This window comes from Salmo salar, chromosome ssa28 (assembly GCF_905237065.1).
Source record: "Salmo salar chromosome ssa28, Ssal_v3.1, whole genome shotgun sequence".
NCBI classification, from domain to species: domain Eukaryota; kingdom Metazoa; phylum Chordata; class Actinopteri; order Salmoniformes; family Salmonidae; genus Salmo; species Salmo salar.
This window is the reverse complement of record NC_059469.1, coordinates 23,206,699-23,225,587: the sequence shown is the minus strand read 5'-3', so window position 1 is coordinate 23,225,587 and position 18,889 is coordinate 23,206,699. Positions and strand designations below refer to the sequence as shown.

The window sequence follows — 18,889 nt, the reverse complement described above, 5'->3', positions numbered from 1 at the left end:
ACAATGCTACACACCTCCTTCCATCACCTCCTCCAACTCCTCCACATCAGAACTGCTGTTCAGGTGGATGATGTCTGCCAGAGCATCGTTGAAGTTGTAGTCTTTCAACAGGGTCATCTCCAGCTGGGGAAGGAGGAACAGGAAGTGTTATGAACTACAAATTGAGACCCGATGCCCTATATGTTTGTGGAGATCTGAGAGAATTTGACTGGTGTTAGTGTAATTCTGTGAGTTAGGTCTTCATCTTGTAGAAGCTGACAATGCGCCATCAGTGCCAGACTGCACTTTAATGATGAGACAGAATGCATAACTTATCAGGGGATAATATAAATAAATAATAAGGGGAGGGGGAATGGGACCCCTCCACTGAGTAGGCAACATTATAGCCACTCTGCCTGATCCCCACCCAGCAGCCCCTTGCTAAAGTACAGAAGCCAATTAGAGTACAGGTGGATGTTATCAGAATAAAATTCCTGCAACACATATGCCACATCTTATTCCCTTCCCACATTAGCAATATGACAAAAGCTCCACCTTTCCCGCTGATAGGTTAGGTGGAAGTTTCACCATATTGCTTATACTGTACCTACAGTATGAAATCCTTTCAGATCTCCAAAGTGCATAGGGTCTAGGGGTGGATTTGGGATTGCTATCTCCTGTCTTACCTTGGTAGCATACACAGGTAGACCCTCCAGGTCTGTTATATCCTGCTCAGGTGTGTTGTCCTCCTGTTCACCATCTTTTTTATAAGACTTTGCCTGAAGGCTTTGGCATCTGGGCGGAGCCAGAGGAGAGGGATGAGGACAGGCTCATGTCTAGCTGCTGTGGCTGTGGACTGTCGAAGTCAATCCCATCCAGATTGAAATCACCACTGTCAAAAGGGCTCTCTGGGGGGTGAGATGGCGGTTGGGACGGGAAATAAAAGGACACTGGAGTCTGTACAGAAAAGCGTGCTTGAGCTAAAGGAACCTGTGGCTGCTGAAGGAGATGGTTCTCCTGAACTGGGGGCTGGACCATGGGTTTGGGTAGCACGGGCTTCTCATCAGGTGGCTGGGGAATAATAATAATACATTTTATTTGTAAAACACATTTCAAAAACATTTCAAAGTGCTACAAAAACATCAAGATGGTCACCTGGACCGGAGGCATCAACTGGACTGGACGTATCAGGGTCTTCTGCTCTGGTGTCTGAGGTAGAGCTGTGGGAGGGGCCACAGTCCGTGGGGAGAACGGTTCTGTCTTCGGAGGGGTCATGGTCTTGAGGACAGTAGAAGGGACCACCATAGCTGACTGCTGGGAAGCTGAGCTGGGATCGCTCTGCTCCACTACAGGTACCCCCTTCTGGAGCTGAGGGGAGAGGGCTGTGGCCGGCTGGAGCCTGGGACACCATCACTGGGATGTTGACCTTGTAAAGCTGGCCTTAGGGAGATAAAAAAAAAGGGAGAAATAGATACAAAAGTCCCATTGTAAATGTTGAAAAAAATAGACTGATGAAGCTATTTCTTTTTTCTATATCATGACATTTCATGTATCATAAACATGCATCATAGAGATTTTGGTAAATGTTTCTATGAAATAGCATTGGACCTTTCAATTAAGTTAATCGAGGGAGTGTATGGAGGGCTAATGCATGTTTTTCCCCTTCTTACCAGAGGCTGTCTGCATTGTGACCCCTGCAGGGATCTGGACTGGGTAGGTCATCCGTGGAGGAAGCGAGAAGGTGGCCAGAGTCCCACTGTTGTTCTGCAACACAATTAGACAGTTAAAACACATTTGCTCCACTCAATGAAAGAACGTTCAACTGTATTTGTTGTAGAGACATGGAAATTGCTTGTGCAACAAGATCACACATAAAATAAAATGCAACAGTTAGTAGGCTACAAGTCTTCTTGACCTCTGCTCTCACACAAATAATGGGGCCACTGAGTTGACTTGTCAGTTACACTTACTACTGTTTTCCAGTGAGTCCTGGGTTCAGGCTCAAGTCCTGGGAAACTAGAGGCTGTCTAATACGCATAAGAAAACATTCTACATTTTAACCTCATCAGGTGCACAGAGATAAAGATATGCCATTCTAAAAACTCATAAAGAATTAGCCTGCATCACTGTCTGTAATTTCAGAAAAAGGAGTTACTGTAGTAGGTCATCATACAGTTCTCATGTAGAAAAAAGATGATCCTGTTCAGCTTGACATGACTCATACTGTATAGGAGGACTGTTGACATCATGACTCATACTGTATAGGAGGACTGTTGACATCATGACTCATACTGTATAGGAGGACTGTTGACATCATGACTCATGCCGCTACAGTATAACCAAACACATAAGACTGTTTTATGGTACTCAGACGTGCAAAAAGGTAGCTACTTAAAGGCCCAATGTCAAATCACTTCTGGATAACAATTAAGTACATTACTGTAATAGATTTCAATGAAAAAGTGGCAAATTGCTGTTATTGGCAGAGGGGTTTAGAACTCTCTTTGTTATTGTTCAATTAACCAATATACCACATGGTGATGTCACAATGGAAAGAAGAATCTCCCGTCCCTGCAAACCTGCTCATTAAAAGCTCCTGTGTAGATTGTATTTTCAACCAGAAACTATCAGCAAATAACACTGATCACATTTTTTCACACTTTTACAGTGTTTGTTTCATCGTCTATTGTACAATAGGATATAAAACACAGGAAAACAGAATTGCGACTGCACTGGGCCTTTAACATCAAATTGAGAGAGAGGGGAGAAGAAGAAAAACCCTAGCTGCCCACAAACAGCATGCTCTAAAGACTGATTTCCTTTTTACCTTTCTTTGCTCTGCCCACATCTAGGCCTAAATTAAAATGTGCCCCACCATCCCCATCCTTTGTATGGTTAATATAGTGTCATCTTGACCTGTCCTCCTGTTACCAGACACAACATAAGGCCCTTTCCCAGACAAATTTGTTACCAACCCTGGTGTGTACAGAATCACATAAGAACGTGGGGTTTAATGGGCTGCTGCTGCTTCCCTCAGTCATTCTCAGGGTGTGTCCCAATAATCTCTCCTCCTTCCCAAAGTGTGCACTCGTTCACTTTTAAAAGCATTGGATTGATGTAGGCGTGTGCTAGAGCAGTGTTTCTCCAACTCAAGTCCTCCAGTACCCAACAGCCCAACTCCAGTACCCCCAACAGCACACATTTTTGTTGTAGCCCCAGACAAACTCACCTGATTCTACTCATTCAGGGCTTGATGATTAGTTAACAAGTTGAATCAAGAGTTTGTCTGGGGCTACAACAGACATTTGTACTGTTGGGGGTACTGGAGGACCGGAGTAGGGAAACACTGTGCTAGAGGCAGTTTCCATATATCAGTGACTTCCTTTCAGATCCATGAAGGGAAATAAACAAGTGCATACTTTGTGAGAAAGGAGAAATTATTGGAATGCAATCCCAGTGAGGTGTAATAGGTTGCCACAAAACCACAAGGTGGTGAGGTCTCTCTGTTACTTTTTTCACACCATCGTGCTGACCCTAACCATACAGTGCTGCTAGCCTGGCTCTGATATTTGGTGCTGCCCTGGCTCTCATCAAGCTGCTGAACACCTTATTGACAACTTGGCATGTCAATCAGGGTGTGGCTCCAACATTAAACATATTGACGGAAGTTTTACTTACTATGACATGTGGTTGTCGTACCTTGAGTTGAATGCACTAACAATAAGTCGCTCTGGATAAAAGTCTCTGCTAAATGACTAAAATGTCATCTACACCTGTCAACCAAATTATTTAATCAACATTCTACAGGCTAGCAGTAAGCTCTTTTCCCAAACAGCAGTTTGCAGACATGCACTGCACAACAAAAGTTATCATTCAAATGTATGACAGTTTCGTGTAACTTGCTTTAGCTGTGAAACTCTGGACGTCTTGGCCTGTAGGGATCACAACAGAGGCTGGGGATGGAAGAAGGAAGAGGAATGATTAGGCTATTCAATTTAATGTAGCGATCTGTATTCAATAATCAATTGACCTGATTAACTCGCACTGTAGAATATGCAACCATTGGGCAATCCTATTTGGTGGATCAACTCATTGATTTGTGACATAGATAGATGGGTGTGGTGTAGAGCCTTTGGGTGCGTCCCAATATTATCTCCTTTCTCCTGAAGTTTACACCTGTTCACTACTTTCCACAATTCTAAAAGCATTAGATCGGTGGAGGCATGCGAGGGAAATTTCACCATATTTCCTTTACCAGTCATTTTCCTTCAAATCAGTGAAGGGAAGTGAACAAGTGCACACTTTTGGAGGAAAGAGAGAATTGAGAAGTACCCTTGGACTGTAAAACCTCTAATTACTTACATGTAGGTTTTGTAAAAGTCTGTCCATAGTTTGGAGGGAGCTGCAGCACAAAGTCGGATGAGTTGGTGTTCTTCATGAGGGCCAAGCCATCCACTGCTTTGGACTGCAGAATCTTTGACTCCCAGAGCTACAGAAGAAAACACATTTGGTTTGCTAGTTAATTTGACATAACATAAACTGTGTTTAATATGATTGCAGTTCTAGTTACACAGCACTGCCATATGGCCTCTGCTCTTTTCTTGATTTCAACATGTAGCTTCAAAACACCACACTTCAATGTGATATATTCTGAAATACTTATTAACTCCCTTTATGACATAAAATACGTAGTCAAGTTACAAAGCGAAGCGTTACAAAGCGAAGTCAATAGTCTATTGGTCAGGGAGGACTAACATTAGCTAGAAGATCGTGCTCACTGATGAGGAATGGCTTTATTCCAACAGATCGAGTTAAGAGCACTTATTTCAGAGCGCTCTGTAAGCCACGCCCCAGTGGGCAGAGCTAGCTAGGCACGTTGGATTGAGACACGTTTTAATACAATAAAAAGCCTCTAATTTTACAATGGGTCCACCATTGTAAAAGACCAGTGTATTGCAGATATTTTACTTATTAAGTCAAAATACGAAATTATCTTTGAGTAGTAAACACGGAAAACAACGAGTCCCAAACAACTCACAATAGAACATGCCAGAAGCTGACCAGAGGGGGGCATCGTTTGCTAGGCTCCCGAAATTATTGGGATCGTCTGGTTACCACCAGTGTTGGGAATACATTGAGTTCGTTGACAAAACAAACCATTGGACATCTTTTCACACTGAGATTTGTGTGTCAAAGGTCCGCCTTGGGTCTGTGTAAACTATGCGATTATATTGGAGACAGGTTTATAGCATTGAATGTCATCTGTTGAAATACGATAACAGTACATTTAAAGACCACAACTACTTATTTTACTCAGCTAGAGATTGAAATAAATGGTGTTTCTTTAAAAAGATGGTCCTGGCTGACATTTCCTCACCTTATTTTCCTTGACATTATGCATGGTTGTTGGTTATTTACCAGAAAACAAGAAGTGCAAACTGAAGCAATAGACTCCTCATTTTACTCAACTAGAGATTTAATAAAATAGTGTTTCTTTGAAAAGATGGGCCTGGCTGACATGAAAAATACATTAAGAGGAAAAGATCCACAGACTCCAGAAGCTGATTATCTTTCTGCACACCTGTGTATTTACAATGCTGGCTGCCATGGTTAATACAAAACGCAGGACATTGAACGGTATTTTATTAGGATCCCCATTAGCTGTTGCAAAAGCAGCCGCTACTCTTCCTGGGGTCCACACAAAACATAATACAGAACATCAATAGACAAGAACAGCATAAAAAAAATGTCAAAGCCACACGTAGCCTACATATCAATGTATTCACAAACTATCTAGGTCAAATAGGGGAGAGGCGTCGTGCCATGAGGTGTTGCTGTATCTGTTTTTTTTTAACCAGGTTTACTGTTTATTTGAGTAATATGAGATGGAACGAAGTTCCACGCAATAAGGGCTCTATATAATACTGTACGCTTTCTTGAATTTGTTCTGGATTTGGGGACTGTGAAAAGACCCCTGGTGGCATAAGTGTATAAGTTGACAATGCAAACCATTTGTGATTTTCAACACATTAATTTTTCTTATAAATAGAAGAAGTGATGCAGTCAGTCTCTCCTCAACTCTTAGCCAAGAAAGACTGGCCTGCATAGTATTTATATCAGCCCTCTGATTACAATGAAGATCAAAATGTGCCACTATGTTCTGGGCCAGCTGCAGGTTAACTAGGTCTTTCCTGAACCACACGACTGGACAATAATCAAGATTAGACAAAACTAGAGCCTGCAGAACTTGCTTTTTGGAGTGTGGTGTCAATTTCTTTTTTTTTTATCTCTTTATTACAGCCAGACCTATCCCCATCTTTACAACCATTGAATCTATATGTTTTGACCATGACAGTTTACAATCTAAGGTAAACTTGTTCAACAGCCACACCATTCATTACCAGATTATGCTGAGGTCTAGAATTTACGGAATGATATGTATCAAATACAATGCTCTTAGTTTTAGAGATGTCCAGGGCGAGTTTATTACTGGCCACCCATTCCAAAACAGACTGCAACACTAAGTGTTTCAGTAACTTCATTAACTGTGGTTGCTTATGCGTATATGGATGAATCCTCAGCATACATGGACACACATGCTTTGTTTAACGCCAGTGCAGGTCATTGGTAAAAATAGAAAAGACTAGAGGGCCTAGCGAGCTACCCTGCGGTACACCACATTTTACATGTTTGACATTAGAGAAGATTCCATGAAACAAAACCCTTTGAGTTCTATTAGATATATACAGTTGAAGTCGGAAGTTTACATACACCTTAGCCAAATACATTTAAACTCAGTTTTTCCTGACATTTAATCCTGGTAAAAAGTTCCTGTCTTAGGTCAGGTAGGATCACCACCTTATTTTAAGAATGTGAAATGTCATAATAATAGTAGAGAATGATTTCAGATTTAATTTCTTTCATCACATTCCCAGTGGGTCAGAAGTTTACATACACTCAATTAGTATTTGGTAGCGTTGCCTTTAAATTGTTTAACTTGGGTCAAACGTTTCAGGTAGCCTTCCACAAGCTTCCCACAATAAGTTGGGTGAATTTTGGCCCATTCCTCCTGACAGAGCTGGTATAACTGAGTCAAGTTTGTAGACCTCCTTGCTTGCACACGCTTTTTCAGTTCCGCCCACAAATGTTCTATAGGATTGAGGTCAGGGCTTTGTGATGGCCACTCCAATACCTTGACTTTGTTGTCCTTAAACCATTTTGACACAACTTCGGAAGAATGCTTGGGGTCATTGTCCATTTGGAAGACCCATTTGCGACCAAGCTTTAACTTCCTGACTGATGTCTTGAGATGTTGCTTCAATATATCCACATCATTTTCCTCCCTCACGATGCCATCTATTTTGTGAAGTGCACCAGTCCCTCCTGCAGCAAAGCACCCCCACAACATGATGCTGCTACCCCTGTGCTTCACGGTTGGGATGGTGTTCTTCGGATTGCAAGCCTCCCCCTTTTTCCTCCAAATATAACGGATGGTCATTATGGCCAAACAGTTTTTTTTGTTTCATCAGACCAGAGGACATTTCTCCAAAAAGTACGATCTTTGTCCTCATGTGCAGTTGCAAACCGAAGTCTGGCTTTTTTATGGCGGTTTTGCAGCAGTGGCATCTTCCTTGCTGAGCAGCCTTTCAGGTTATGTCGATATAGGACTCATTTTACTGAGGATATAGATACTTTTGTACTGGTTTCCTCCAGCATCTTCACAAGGTCCTTTGCTGTTGTTCTGGGATTCATTTGCACTTTTCGCACCAAAGTACGTTCATCTCTAGGAGACAGAGTGCGTCTCCTTCCTGAGCGGTATGACGGCTGTGTGGTCCCATGGTGTTTATACTTCAGTACTATTGTTTGTACAGATGAATGTGGTACCTTCAGGCATTTGGAAATTTCTCCCAAGGATGACCCAGACTTGTGGAGGTCTTGGCTGATTTCTTTTGATTTTCCCATGATGTCAAGCAAAGAGGCACTGGGTTTGACAGTAGACCTTGAAATACATCCACAGGTACACCTCCAATTGACTCAAATTATAACAATTAGTCTATCAGAAGCTTCTAAAGCCATGACATCATTTTCTGGAATTTTCCAAGCTGTTTAAAAGGCACTGTCAACTTAGTGTATGTAAATTTCTGACCCACTGGAATTGTGATACAGTGAATTAAGTGAAATAATCTGTCTGTAAACAATTGTTGGAAAAATTACTTGTCTTATGCACAAAGTAGATGTCTTAACCTGTTGGGGATAGGGGGCAGTATTTGCACAGCCGGATAAAAAACATACCCGATTTAATCTGGTTACTACTCCTGCCCAGTAACTAGAATATGCATATAATTGTTTGATTTGGATAGAAAACACCCTAAAGTTTCTAAAACTTTGAATGGTGTCTGTGAGTATAACAGAACTCATATGGCAGGCCAAAACCTGAGAAGATTCTAAACAGGAAGTGCCCTCTCTGACCATTTCTTGGCCTTCTTTGTCATCTCTATCCAAAACAGAGGATCTCTGCTGTAACGTGACACTTTCTAAGGCTCCCATAGGCTCTCAGAAGGCGCCAGAACGTTGAATGATGACTCTGCAGTTACTGGCTGAAAAACAGTAGCGCATTTGGTAAGTGGTCGATCTGAGAACAATGAGACGGGTGCGCGTGTGCATGTGAAGAGTCCATTTTCTTCTTTGAGTCTTTGAACGAAAACAACTTCTCCCGGTCGGAATATTATTGCTATTTTACGAGAAAAATCGCATAAAAATTGATTTTAAACAGCGTTTGACATGCTTCGAAGTACGGTAATGGAATATTTTGACATTTGTCACGATATGCGCCGGCGCGTCACCCTTCGGATAGTGTCTTGAACGCACGAACAAAACGCCGCTATTTGGATATAACTATGGATTATTTGGAACCAAACCAACATATGTTGTTGAAGTAGAAGTCCTGGGAGTGCATTCTGACGACGAACAGCAAAGGTAATCCAATTTTTCTTATAGTAAATCTGAGTTTGGTGAGTACCAAACTTGGTGGGTGTCAAAATAGCTAGCCTGTGATGGCCGGGCTATCTACTCAGAATATTGCAAAATGTGCTTTCACCGAAAAGCTATTTTAAAATCGGACACCGCGATTGCACAAAGGAGTTCTGTATCTATAATTCTTAAAATAATTATGTTTTTTGTGAACGTTTATCGTGAGTAATTTAGTAAATTCATCGGAAGTGTTCGGTGGGAATGCTAGTCACATGCTAGTCACATGCTAATGTAAAAAGCTGGTTTTTGATATAAATATGAACTTGATTGAACAAAACATGCATGTATTGTATAACATAATGTCCTAGGAGTGTCATCTGATGAAGATCATCAAAGGTTAGTGCTGCATTTAGCTGTGGTTTTGGTTTTTGTGACATTATATGCTAGCTTGAAAAATGGGTGTCTGATTATTTCTGGCTGGGTACTCTGCTGACATAATCTAATGTTTTCCTTTCGTTGTAAAGCCTTTTTGAAATCGGACAGTGTGGTTAGATTAACGAGAGTCTTGTCTTTAAAATGGTGTAAAATAGTAATATGTTTGAGAAATTGAAGTAATAGCATTTCTAAGGTATTTGAATATCGCGCCACGGGATTCCACTGGCTGTTGACTAGGGTGGGATGCAAACGTCCCACCTAGCCCAGAGAGGCTAACCGACTTGTCAAAACTATAGTTTGTTAACAAGAAATTTGTGGAGTGATTGAAAAACCATTTTTAATGACTCCAACCTAACTGTATGTAAACTTCCGACTTCAACTGTAGCTCTGAATCCACGATATGGCAGGTTGAAAAGCCATAACTAGGGTTGCAAAGAATCAGAAAATTTCAGGTAAACTTCTGGAAATTTTCCATGGGAAGTTAAGCCCGGGAATTTTGCTTAAATTCATCAAAAAAAGTTAGCTTATAACAGTGAACTTTTTTGTGGGATACACAAGGCAATTCTAGGTCTTGTGGCATATTTTGGTTAAACTATCCCCAATTCAATGGAATTGCATTCATCACATGTGAAGTGCACTCTTCCATCACATGTACAGCTGATTCTCAAGATCTTGCACACTAATGAGATGCTATGAATCCCACACTACTACACTGTCTGAGCCAAGGACTACATGCTTTCTGGTAAGTTTTGATTACAATACTAGGTAGGGTGAATATATTTTGACATACATCATTCTTTTGTTAACTAGTAAATAGTACCCTACAGCAAAGTGTGTTTAAATCATTTCTAACTTGTTAACAATTACTGCTAGTTAGTTTTTGCTAACATGTGGGTTTTAGCTTGCTTGAGCCTGCTAACTGAGGAGTGTTAATTCACCTGTTTCCATACATGTTTCATTTTTAAACATTTCCTTTGTAAGATGAATGTTTTATCTAACTGCTTACCTATTTATCTGTACATGGAATTGTTTTTTTTTTACTCTTTTTATTCCTAATCTTTACAGGAAAATGCCACAGGCACTATCTGATGTGTGGAAACATTTCACTGCAGCTAATCTAGAAGGAAAAGCTGTGTACATTTGCAAATACTGTGCCAAATCATATGTGAAGAATGCAACAAAGATGCAGAATCATCTGGCCAAGTGCATAAAGTTCCCTCAGCGCTCACAACAAGCAACCTCTGACAAAAGTCCCTCTACTTCTATTCGATGTGAAAATGATGAATCAGACACCTTATCGATAGCAACAGCTCATGGTCCTCCTGGAATCAGATTTTTTTTTCACTCAATAGAGGAACGTAATCACAGAAATGCTGATGAATGCCTTTCTCAAGCTGTGTATGCAACTGGTTCACCTCTGATGCTCACAGGAAATGTGTATTGAAGAGATTTCTGAATGTTCTTCGCCCAGCATACACCCCTCCAACCAGACATGCTTTATCTACTCAATTGGTGGATGCAGAGTTCAACAGAGTTCAAATGAAGGTCAAGGAAATCCTAGAGAAAGAAGACTGTATTGCAATCATCTCTGACGGGTGGTCGAATGTTCGTGGGCAAGGAATAATTAACTACATCTCCACCCCTCAACCAGTATTCTACAAGAGCATAGACACAAGGGACAACAGACACACCGGTCTCTACATTGCTGATGAGCTGAAGGCAGTCATCAATGACCTTGGACCACAGAAGGTATTTGCACTGGTGACAGACAATGCTGCGAACATGAAGGCTGCTTGGTCTAAAGTGGAGGAGTCCTACCCTCACATCACACCCATTGGCTGTGCTGCTCATGCATTGAATCTGCTCCTCAAGGACATCATTGCACTGAAAACAATGGATACACTCTCTAAAAGAGAGCCTAGTAAATGGTTAGGTATGTGAAGGGTCATCAAGTTATAGCAGCAATCTACCTCACCAAGCAAAGTGAGAAGAATAAGAGCACCACATTGAAGCTGCCCAGAAACACCCGTTGGGGTGGTGTTGTCATCATGTTTGACAGTCTTCTGGAGGGGAAGGAGTCTCTCCAAGAAACGACCATATCACAGTCTGCCGATATGGACAGACCCATCAAGAGGATCCTCCTGGATGATGTATTTTGGGAGAGAGTGGTAAGCAGCCTGACTCCTGAAACCTATAGCAGTAGCCATTGCACGGATTGAGACAATGCCATCCTGTCTGATGTTCAGACTCTGCTTGTAGATGTAAGAGAAGATATCCGTACTGCCCTGCCCACTTCACTGTTGCTCCAAGCAGAGAAAACTGCAGTTCTGAAATACATCAAAAAGCATGAAGACTTCTGCCTGAAGCCCATACACGCCGCAGCGTACATGTTGGACCCAAAGTATGATGGCAGGAGCATCCTGTCTGGTGCAGAGATCAACAAGGCCTACGGTGTCATCACTACCGTGTCTCACCACCTTGGCCTGAATGAGGGTAAGGTTCTTGGCAGTCTGGCGAAGTACACTCCCAAGCAAGGGCTTTGGGATGGAGATGCAATATGGCAGTCGTGCCAACATATCTCATCAGCCACCTGGTGGAAGGGACTTTGTGGATCGGAGGCTCTTTCCGCTGTTGCCTCCATCATTCTCTAAATCCCACCAACATCAGCCGCCTCAGAGCGCAACTGGTCCTTGTTTGGGAACACACACACCAAAGCACACAACAGGCTGACCAATACAAGGGTTGAAAAATTGGTGGCCATCTGGGCAAATTTTAGGCTTTTTGAGCCTGACAACGAGCCATCCTCAACAAGGTTGGGAAGTGACAGTGAAGATGAGGCCTCAGAGTCTGATGTTCAAGAGATGGACATTGAGGAGGTCCAGGGAGAAGACATGGAAGGCTGAGAGGAAGACAACCAAAGCTTTAATTTCTAGACTAGCATTTTACCAGATGTTGAAAACGTTTTTGTTAGATGTGATGGATCATTGGGGATCATTCAATATTCCCTTTCTTTTGTTGTTCAGTGAAATCATCCCATTAATTAAAGTTAAATTCGTAACTAAATAGTTCTTTTTTTTATTAGAAGGATTTAATCACTTGCAATTATGTCTACTTATGATAAGGTAAAAGGTTTATGTTTCTGTCTCCATGAGATGGTAAATATATCCAATGCAAAAAACATCTACATTTAAATGGTATTAATATTAATTTGCATATATTTCCGTTAATTCCCATATATTCCCATTAATTACATGGAAAGTTTCCACCTCTGAATATTTCCCAAAATGTGCAACCCAAGTATTTTCAACAACAGGTTATGGTCAATAATATGAAAAGGCTGCACTGAAATCCAACAGTAGTGTGCCCACAATCTTCTTATTATTAATTTCTTTAAACCAGTCAGTCATTTGTGTCAGTGGAGTACATGTTGAGTGCCCTTCTCTATAAGCATGCTGAAAATCTGTTAATTTGTTTACAGAGAAATGATATTTGGTCAAACACAATTTGTTTCCAACAGTTTGCTAAGAGCTGGCAGCAAGCTTATTGGTCTGCTATTAGAACCAGCAAAGGCCACTTTACCACTCTTGGGTAGCAGAATTACTTTGGCTTCCCTCCAGGCCTGAGGACAAAGACTTTCTTCTAGGCTCAGATTAAAAATATGACAGATAATATGGTAGCTGACTCTATAGCCACTCCTCAGTAGCTTTCCATCTAAATTGTCAATGCCAGGTTTGTCATTATTGATAGATTTTTCCACCTCTCCCACACCAACTTTACAAAATTCAAATTTGCAATGCTTTCCTTTCATTATTAGTTTTTTTATGCATGAATACAATTGCTCATTGTTCATTGTTGGCATTTCCTGCCTAAGTTTGCCCACTTTGCCAATTAAATAATCATTAGAATAATTGGCAACATCAAATGGTTTTGTGATGAATAAGCTATCTGATTCCATGAAAGATGGAGTTGAATGTCTTTCTGCCCATAATTTCAGTTAAAGTACGCCAAAGTTTTTTTCCATCAATCTTTATATCATTGATCTTGGCTTCATAATACAGTTTATTCTTCTTTTTGTTGAGTTTAGTCACATACTTACTGCAAATTGAGAAATTAAGCCAGTCATATGCAGCCAGACTTATTAGCCACTCCTTTTGCCCCATCTCTTTCAACCATACAGTTTTTCAATTCCTCATCAATCCATGGAGCCTTAACAGTTCTGTCAGTTTCTTAACAGGTGCACGTTTATCAATAATTGGAAGAAGCATTCATCAAGTGCAGCATCTGGATGCTCCTCATTAATCACATCAGACCAACAAATATGTTTAACATCATCCACATAAGAGTTATAGCAAAATCTTTTGTATGATCTCTTATACACTATTTTAGGCCCAGCTGTTGGAACTTTGGCTTTCCTGAATATAGCCGGATACAACTTAGATAGAATAAAGTTCTACAGTATTAGTAAAAATGTGATCGATACATGTGGATGATCTTGTTCCTGTAGTGTTTGTAAACACCCTGGTAGGTTGATTAATAACCTGAACCAGATTACAGGCACTGGTTACAGTAAGAAGCTTCCTCTTGAGCGGACAGCTTGATGAAAACCTGTCAATATTCAGGTCCCCAAGAAGGTAGATCTCTGTTTACATCACATACACTATCAAGCATTTCACACAAATTATTTAGATACAGTCTGTTAGCACTTGGTGGCCTATAGCAACACCCCAAAAGAAAAGGCTTTAGATGTGCCAAGTGAACCTGCAATATCAGAGAGACATAATACTGAAAAGAGCAAACAAAGCAAGAGAAAAAAAATATATCCATTCAGCAGTCCATTAATCAATTGGTGTGTGAGTTTGCTGTGGGGTTGAAGCCATGGGTCCCATAGGCTTGGCTCTCTCATCCCTTCGAGGCTTCTGGGAGGGAGGGTGGACAATGAGCCTGGCATAGCGGATGTAAGCAATGTCCCCACACACTCTGGCAGCTTTCATGGCTGGGATGAGTTCTTTCCTCTTCTGGCGCACAGCTTCAAGATAGACCTCGTTGAGGAAGATATACGTTCCTCTCAAGTTCTTGGCTCTTTCCAGAACAGCTACCTTGTTCTTGAACCTCAGGAACTTGACCACCATCGTCCTGGGCCTATCAACTGGGCCGGTGGTGGGTTTTCCAGTCCTGTTGGTGCGCTCCACCTCAATCTTCCTGTGGTCCATCTTCAATTTCTCAGAGATAACTTCCCTCACTGTCTTCAGACTCCGTCCAGGTCTCATGTGGAGATTATGCAATTCCGTACACAACCATTTTGTTCCGCCTTGACTGTCCCTCGAGATAGTCTGATTTATCTGTCTGATTTATCTGTCATTGTTATTATGGATTCACACACAGAACTGATGTTCTCTCAATGACTTACAGATTGCCGTCATCTTGCCTTTCTCCTGTTTCAACTAATCGAGCTGACCCTGGGAGAACTGCAAACTGTTCTTCAGGTCCTGGACCTCTCTGGTCAGGTCATCCATTATTTTATTAGTAGAATCTAAGAGTATTTGGACAAAAACACTTGAAGCCATTTTCTTGTTGAATATATGCTTTTATATGGTCTGTAGCTCTGTCTTACAACAAGTCAAATAAATATTTGTGCAAACTGGAAGTGGGAACTCTTTCCCCAATGATTTCCTAAGGCTGAGGTATTTTGTCAGTTATTCCATACCAAGATGAGGCTGAATGCCAAGAACACCACACAACTGCAATACAACTACTTAATCTCATTGGTATATGACTGTTCAGTCTGTTGAATATTCCATCAATGAAAATATGGATTTATTGTCTGGACAAAGGTTTTATTTAAATGGACACACACTATAACGCAAGTTTAGAAAATAAAGTAATTAACAGGAAAAGTAATTTACTACATTAATTATACTCAGAGCCTCTCCCCTTCATTTGCTTAACTAGGGGACTGGGATGGAGAAATGGCTTACAATAGCCAGGGTGTGGCTCAACAGGTGGAATACGTCCCAAAGCCCTCGGGTTGAGGGTTCGATTCCTACGGGGGACCAGTACAAAAATGTACGCACTCATTACTGTTAGTTGCTCTGGATAAGAGTGTCTACAAAAATGTCAAATGTATACGGAATGGGATGCCATTTGGGACACAGACACATTCCATCTGTTGAAGAAGCCACCTGAAATCAATGGCTGCATACTAATTGTCCATTCCTCTCCTCATGGATATGCAAGCACTGGATAGGTGTAAGCTACTTCACATCAAAGTTATATATCCCTAAAATGTGCAATGGGGTGGTTAAGAGCATTGGGCCAGTCATCAAAAGGTTACTGGTTTGAATCCCCTAGGTGACAAATCTGTCAAATGTGCTCTTAAACAAGGCACTTAACCCTAATTGCTCTGGATAAGAGTGTCTGCTAAATGACTAAAAAGTCCACACTTAGGAAGGACAATGGATATGCAGCCAATGTTAATGGTTACATACCTTAGTCATTAGTAAAAAAAAAAAAAAAAAGGGGGGGTTTCTATAAAAGGGCATATAATTGACAAGTTGTTGCAGTAGTAAGGCAATGGATCCAGAGCTGTATATGTTAATTATGGACTTTAAGGTAACAGGCAGGAAAAGGCGGTCCAATCGCCTCAGGCCCTTCGGAAGGGGAGAATATAAGGGTTAGTCAAATCAAATTTGCTTACAAGCCCTTAACACTTCTTTTTCTTAAAACTGTATTGTTGTTTAAGTAAAAGTGAGAGCATGACTAAGAGCATAGTACACCACATGCACTGGGAGTAGAGAATAATTAATAGTGTTGCTGTGGACACTGGATAATCTCACACACACACACACCTGTTTGACATTGCCGAGTCAATTCAGGTAGCCCGTCTGGTGTTCAACCTTCCCAAGTTCTCTCACGTCACCCCACTCCTCCGCTCTCTCCACTGGCTTCCAGTCGAAGCTCGCATCCGCTACAAGACCATGGTGCTTGCCTACGGAGCTGTGAGGGGAACGGCACCTCCGTACCTTCAGGCTCTGATCAGGCCCTACACCCAAACAAGGGCACTCCGTTCATCCACCTCTGGCCTGCTCGCCTCCCTACCTCTGAGGAAGCACAGTTCCCGCTCAGCCCAGTCAAAACTGTTCGCTGCTCTGGCACCCCAATGGTGGAACAAGCTCCCTCACGACGCCAGGACAGCGGAGTCAATCACCACCTTCCGGAGACACCTGAAACCCCACCTCTTCAAGGAATACCTGGGATAGGATAAAGTAATCCTTCTAACCCCCCCCTTAAAAGATTTAGATGCACTATTGTAAAGTGGTTGTTCCACTGGATATTATAGGTGAATGCACCAATTTGTAAGTCGCTCTGGATAAGAGCGTCTGCTAAATGACTAAAATGTAAAATGTAATGTCATGCGTGTGTGTTAACCATAGCAGCCAACATTATAATAAAGAGATGTGCAGAAAGATTATCAGCCTCTGGTGTCTGTGGATCCTTTCCCCTTAATGTATTTTTCATGTCAGCCAGTCACACCTTTGAAAATAAACACCATTTAATTACATCTCTAGTTGAGTAAAATTAGTTTTTTTCTGGTCACAAAATAATCCAGAAAATAGCGGTAAACAGCGCCACACTCGGGCAGAAAACGGAATGTTCTATTCCCAGCCAGGCCCATCTTTTCAAAGAAAACACAATTGAATTATATCTATATTTCAGCAAAATAAGTAGTTCTTTGTGATTAAAAGAAAATGTTAACAATTCAGGTAAAGAGCCACAGTAAAGCAGAAAATATAGGAATGTTCTATCATAAATTGAGAGAAAGAAAATCCCTTGTTGACATGGCTGCTAGTACTTAGAAATACTATAACAGTAAATGAATAGATGACATTCACTACTATAAACCTGTTTCGAATATAATCGCATAGTTTACACAGACCCACCGCGGTCCCATGTGAAAAGGAGTCCCATGCCCTGGTCTGTTTTGTCAATTTACTCAAAGTATCTCGCCACACCGGTATACAAATCATTAGTCCAGGTAAAGTCCCACTCACCTGTCTCGGGTCTTAATTAAAGGACATGGTTCTCCAATCCTAGATAGCTTCGGTTAGAGGGGTTTTAAAGGAGGATACAAGGAAAGAAGGAGAAAATAACAAGGAAGGGAGACAGTTTTGCATTAAAGAAGTGACAAATGATCACTTTACTAACTAACCCAAACAACAATATACATATCCGTTTACAGGCTACTTACCACATGACTTGAATTTGACAACATTTTGAGGGACCAGACGATCCGCTGCCTTGGTCTTGTTAGCAGGCGCGAGGTAAGCAAAATAGGTAACTAGTAGGGCAGCTAAATAGCTCGCGCATGTGACAGACACATATTTCAATATTGACACATCATCGGTTGGTCTTTCTTAACTAGGTTAGACATTGATAGTGAAGTTTATATATTGGTTTCATTAGCTAGAAACAGCTGAAATAGTAGGCTAGTCTGAAGGGGCTGTTCATTCCAACACGGGTGAGTGTGACCTTTTATTCTTGACATCTGGTTGCAGCCTGGTCTCAGACTAGAAGTAACAGTAAATGTCAATCCGGAACATCAAATTAGTATGATATGTTAAGTTTGGTATAGTTACATAAGACAGAAGATTACTTAAGGTAAAAACGAAAGAAGGGTGGGCGTGTAATGCGAAAGTCTATCAACCCAAGGGGTGCGTGTTCAAATCTCATCACGGACAACTTTAGCTAATTAGCAACTACTTACTACTTTTAGCTACTTTGCAACTATTTAGCATGTTACCTAACCCTTTTAGCTAACCCTTCCCCTAGCCTTAATAACCTAACTCCAAACCCTAGCCTAGCTAAGGTTAGCCACAAATTGTAATTCATAACATATCATACGAATTGTAATTCTTAACATATCGTACCAGGGTTCGCACAGGGTTTGGCACTCTGAAATTCAAGAACTGGAATACCTTAAATCTGATATTTTATCAAGTTGGTACTTGAAAAGTACTTCAATTAAAATGAGAGAACAGAAAATGATAAAATATGTTAATATGAAAAATATTAGATAAATGTATTGGTCATGCAAATACATTTTTGCGCTCTGGTTGCCAGACAGGTACTGAACTGAATGCTTAGGTGCAGCCAAACATCACATCGATAGCTAAAATGCCTAGCAAATGTAGATTAAAACTTGCCTGGTAGGATATTGATGTTTATACATCGGTTTTGCCAGACCCAACCAGGGATGTAGTGGAGGGTAAACGCAGTTTACGCACCTTTTTATATAGTGTTCACTCACCTTTTTATTTTGTTAATTAACATTTACCCATTATTGTGTTCCTAGCGTTGAAAATGCTCATAAGGCTTCTTGATCTGAGTTCTAATTGTGCCTACCTCTGCTAACGAGTGGAATCATGAATGATTCATGTATGCTCGTTATGTTCACCAGCTCCCTTGGATTCGCCTTGTTAGCAGCACATTCATTCACCACTCTGTCCAA

The 18,889-nt window shown here is 41.1% G+C and overlaps 1 protein-coding gene across 1 annotated transcript; it reads right to left on the bottom strand.

Annotated features, from left to right (window-relative positions):
* Positions 1-671: 671 nt before the first annotated feature.
* On the bottom strand, positions 672-2,457 carry LOC106589741 (uncharacterized). Its single transcript, XM_014180029.2, has 4 exons — positions 1,950-2,457; positions 1,650-1,743; positions 1,135-1,419; positions 672-1,050 (listed from the first exon to the last, which is right to left on the bottom strand). The coding sequence occupies exons 2-4, from the start codon at positions 1,699-1,701 to the stop codon at positions 1,043-1,045; spliced, it is 345 nt and encodes a 114-aa protein (XP_014035504.1). The 5' UTR covers positions 1,702-1,743; positions 1,950-2,457; the 3' UTR covers positions 672-1,042.
* Between the last annotated feature and the right edge of the window lie 16,432 nt (positions 2,458-18,889).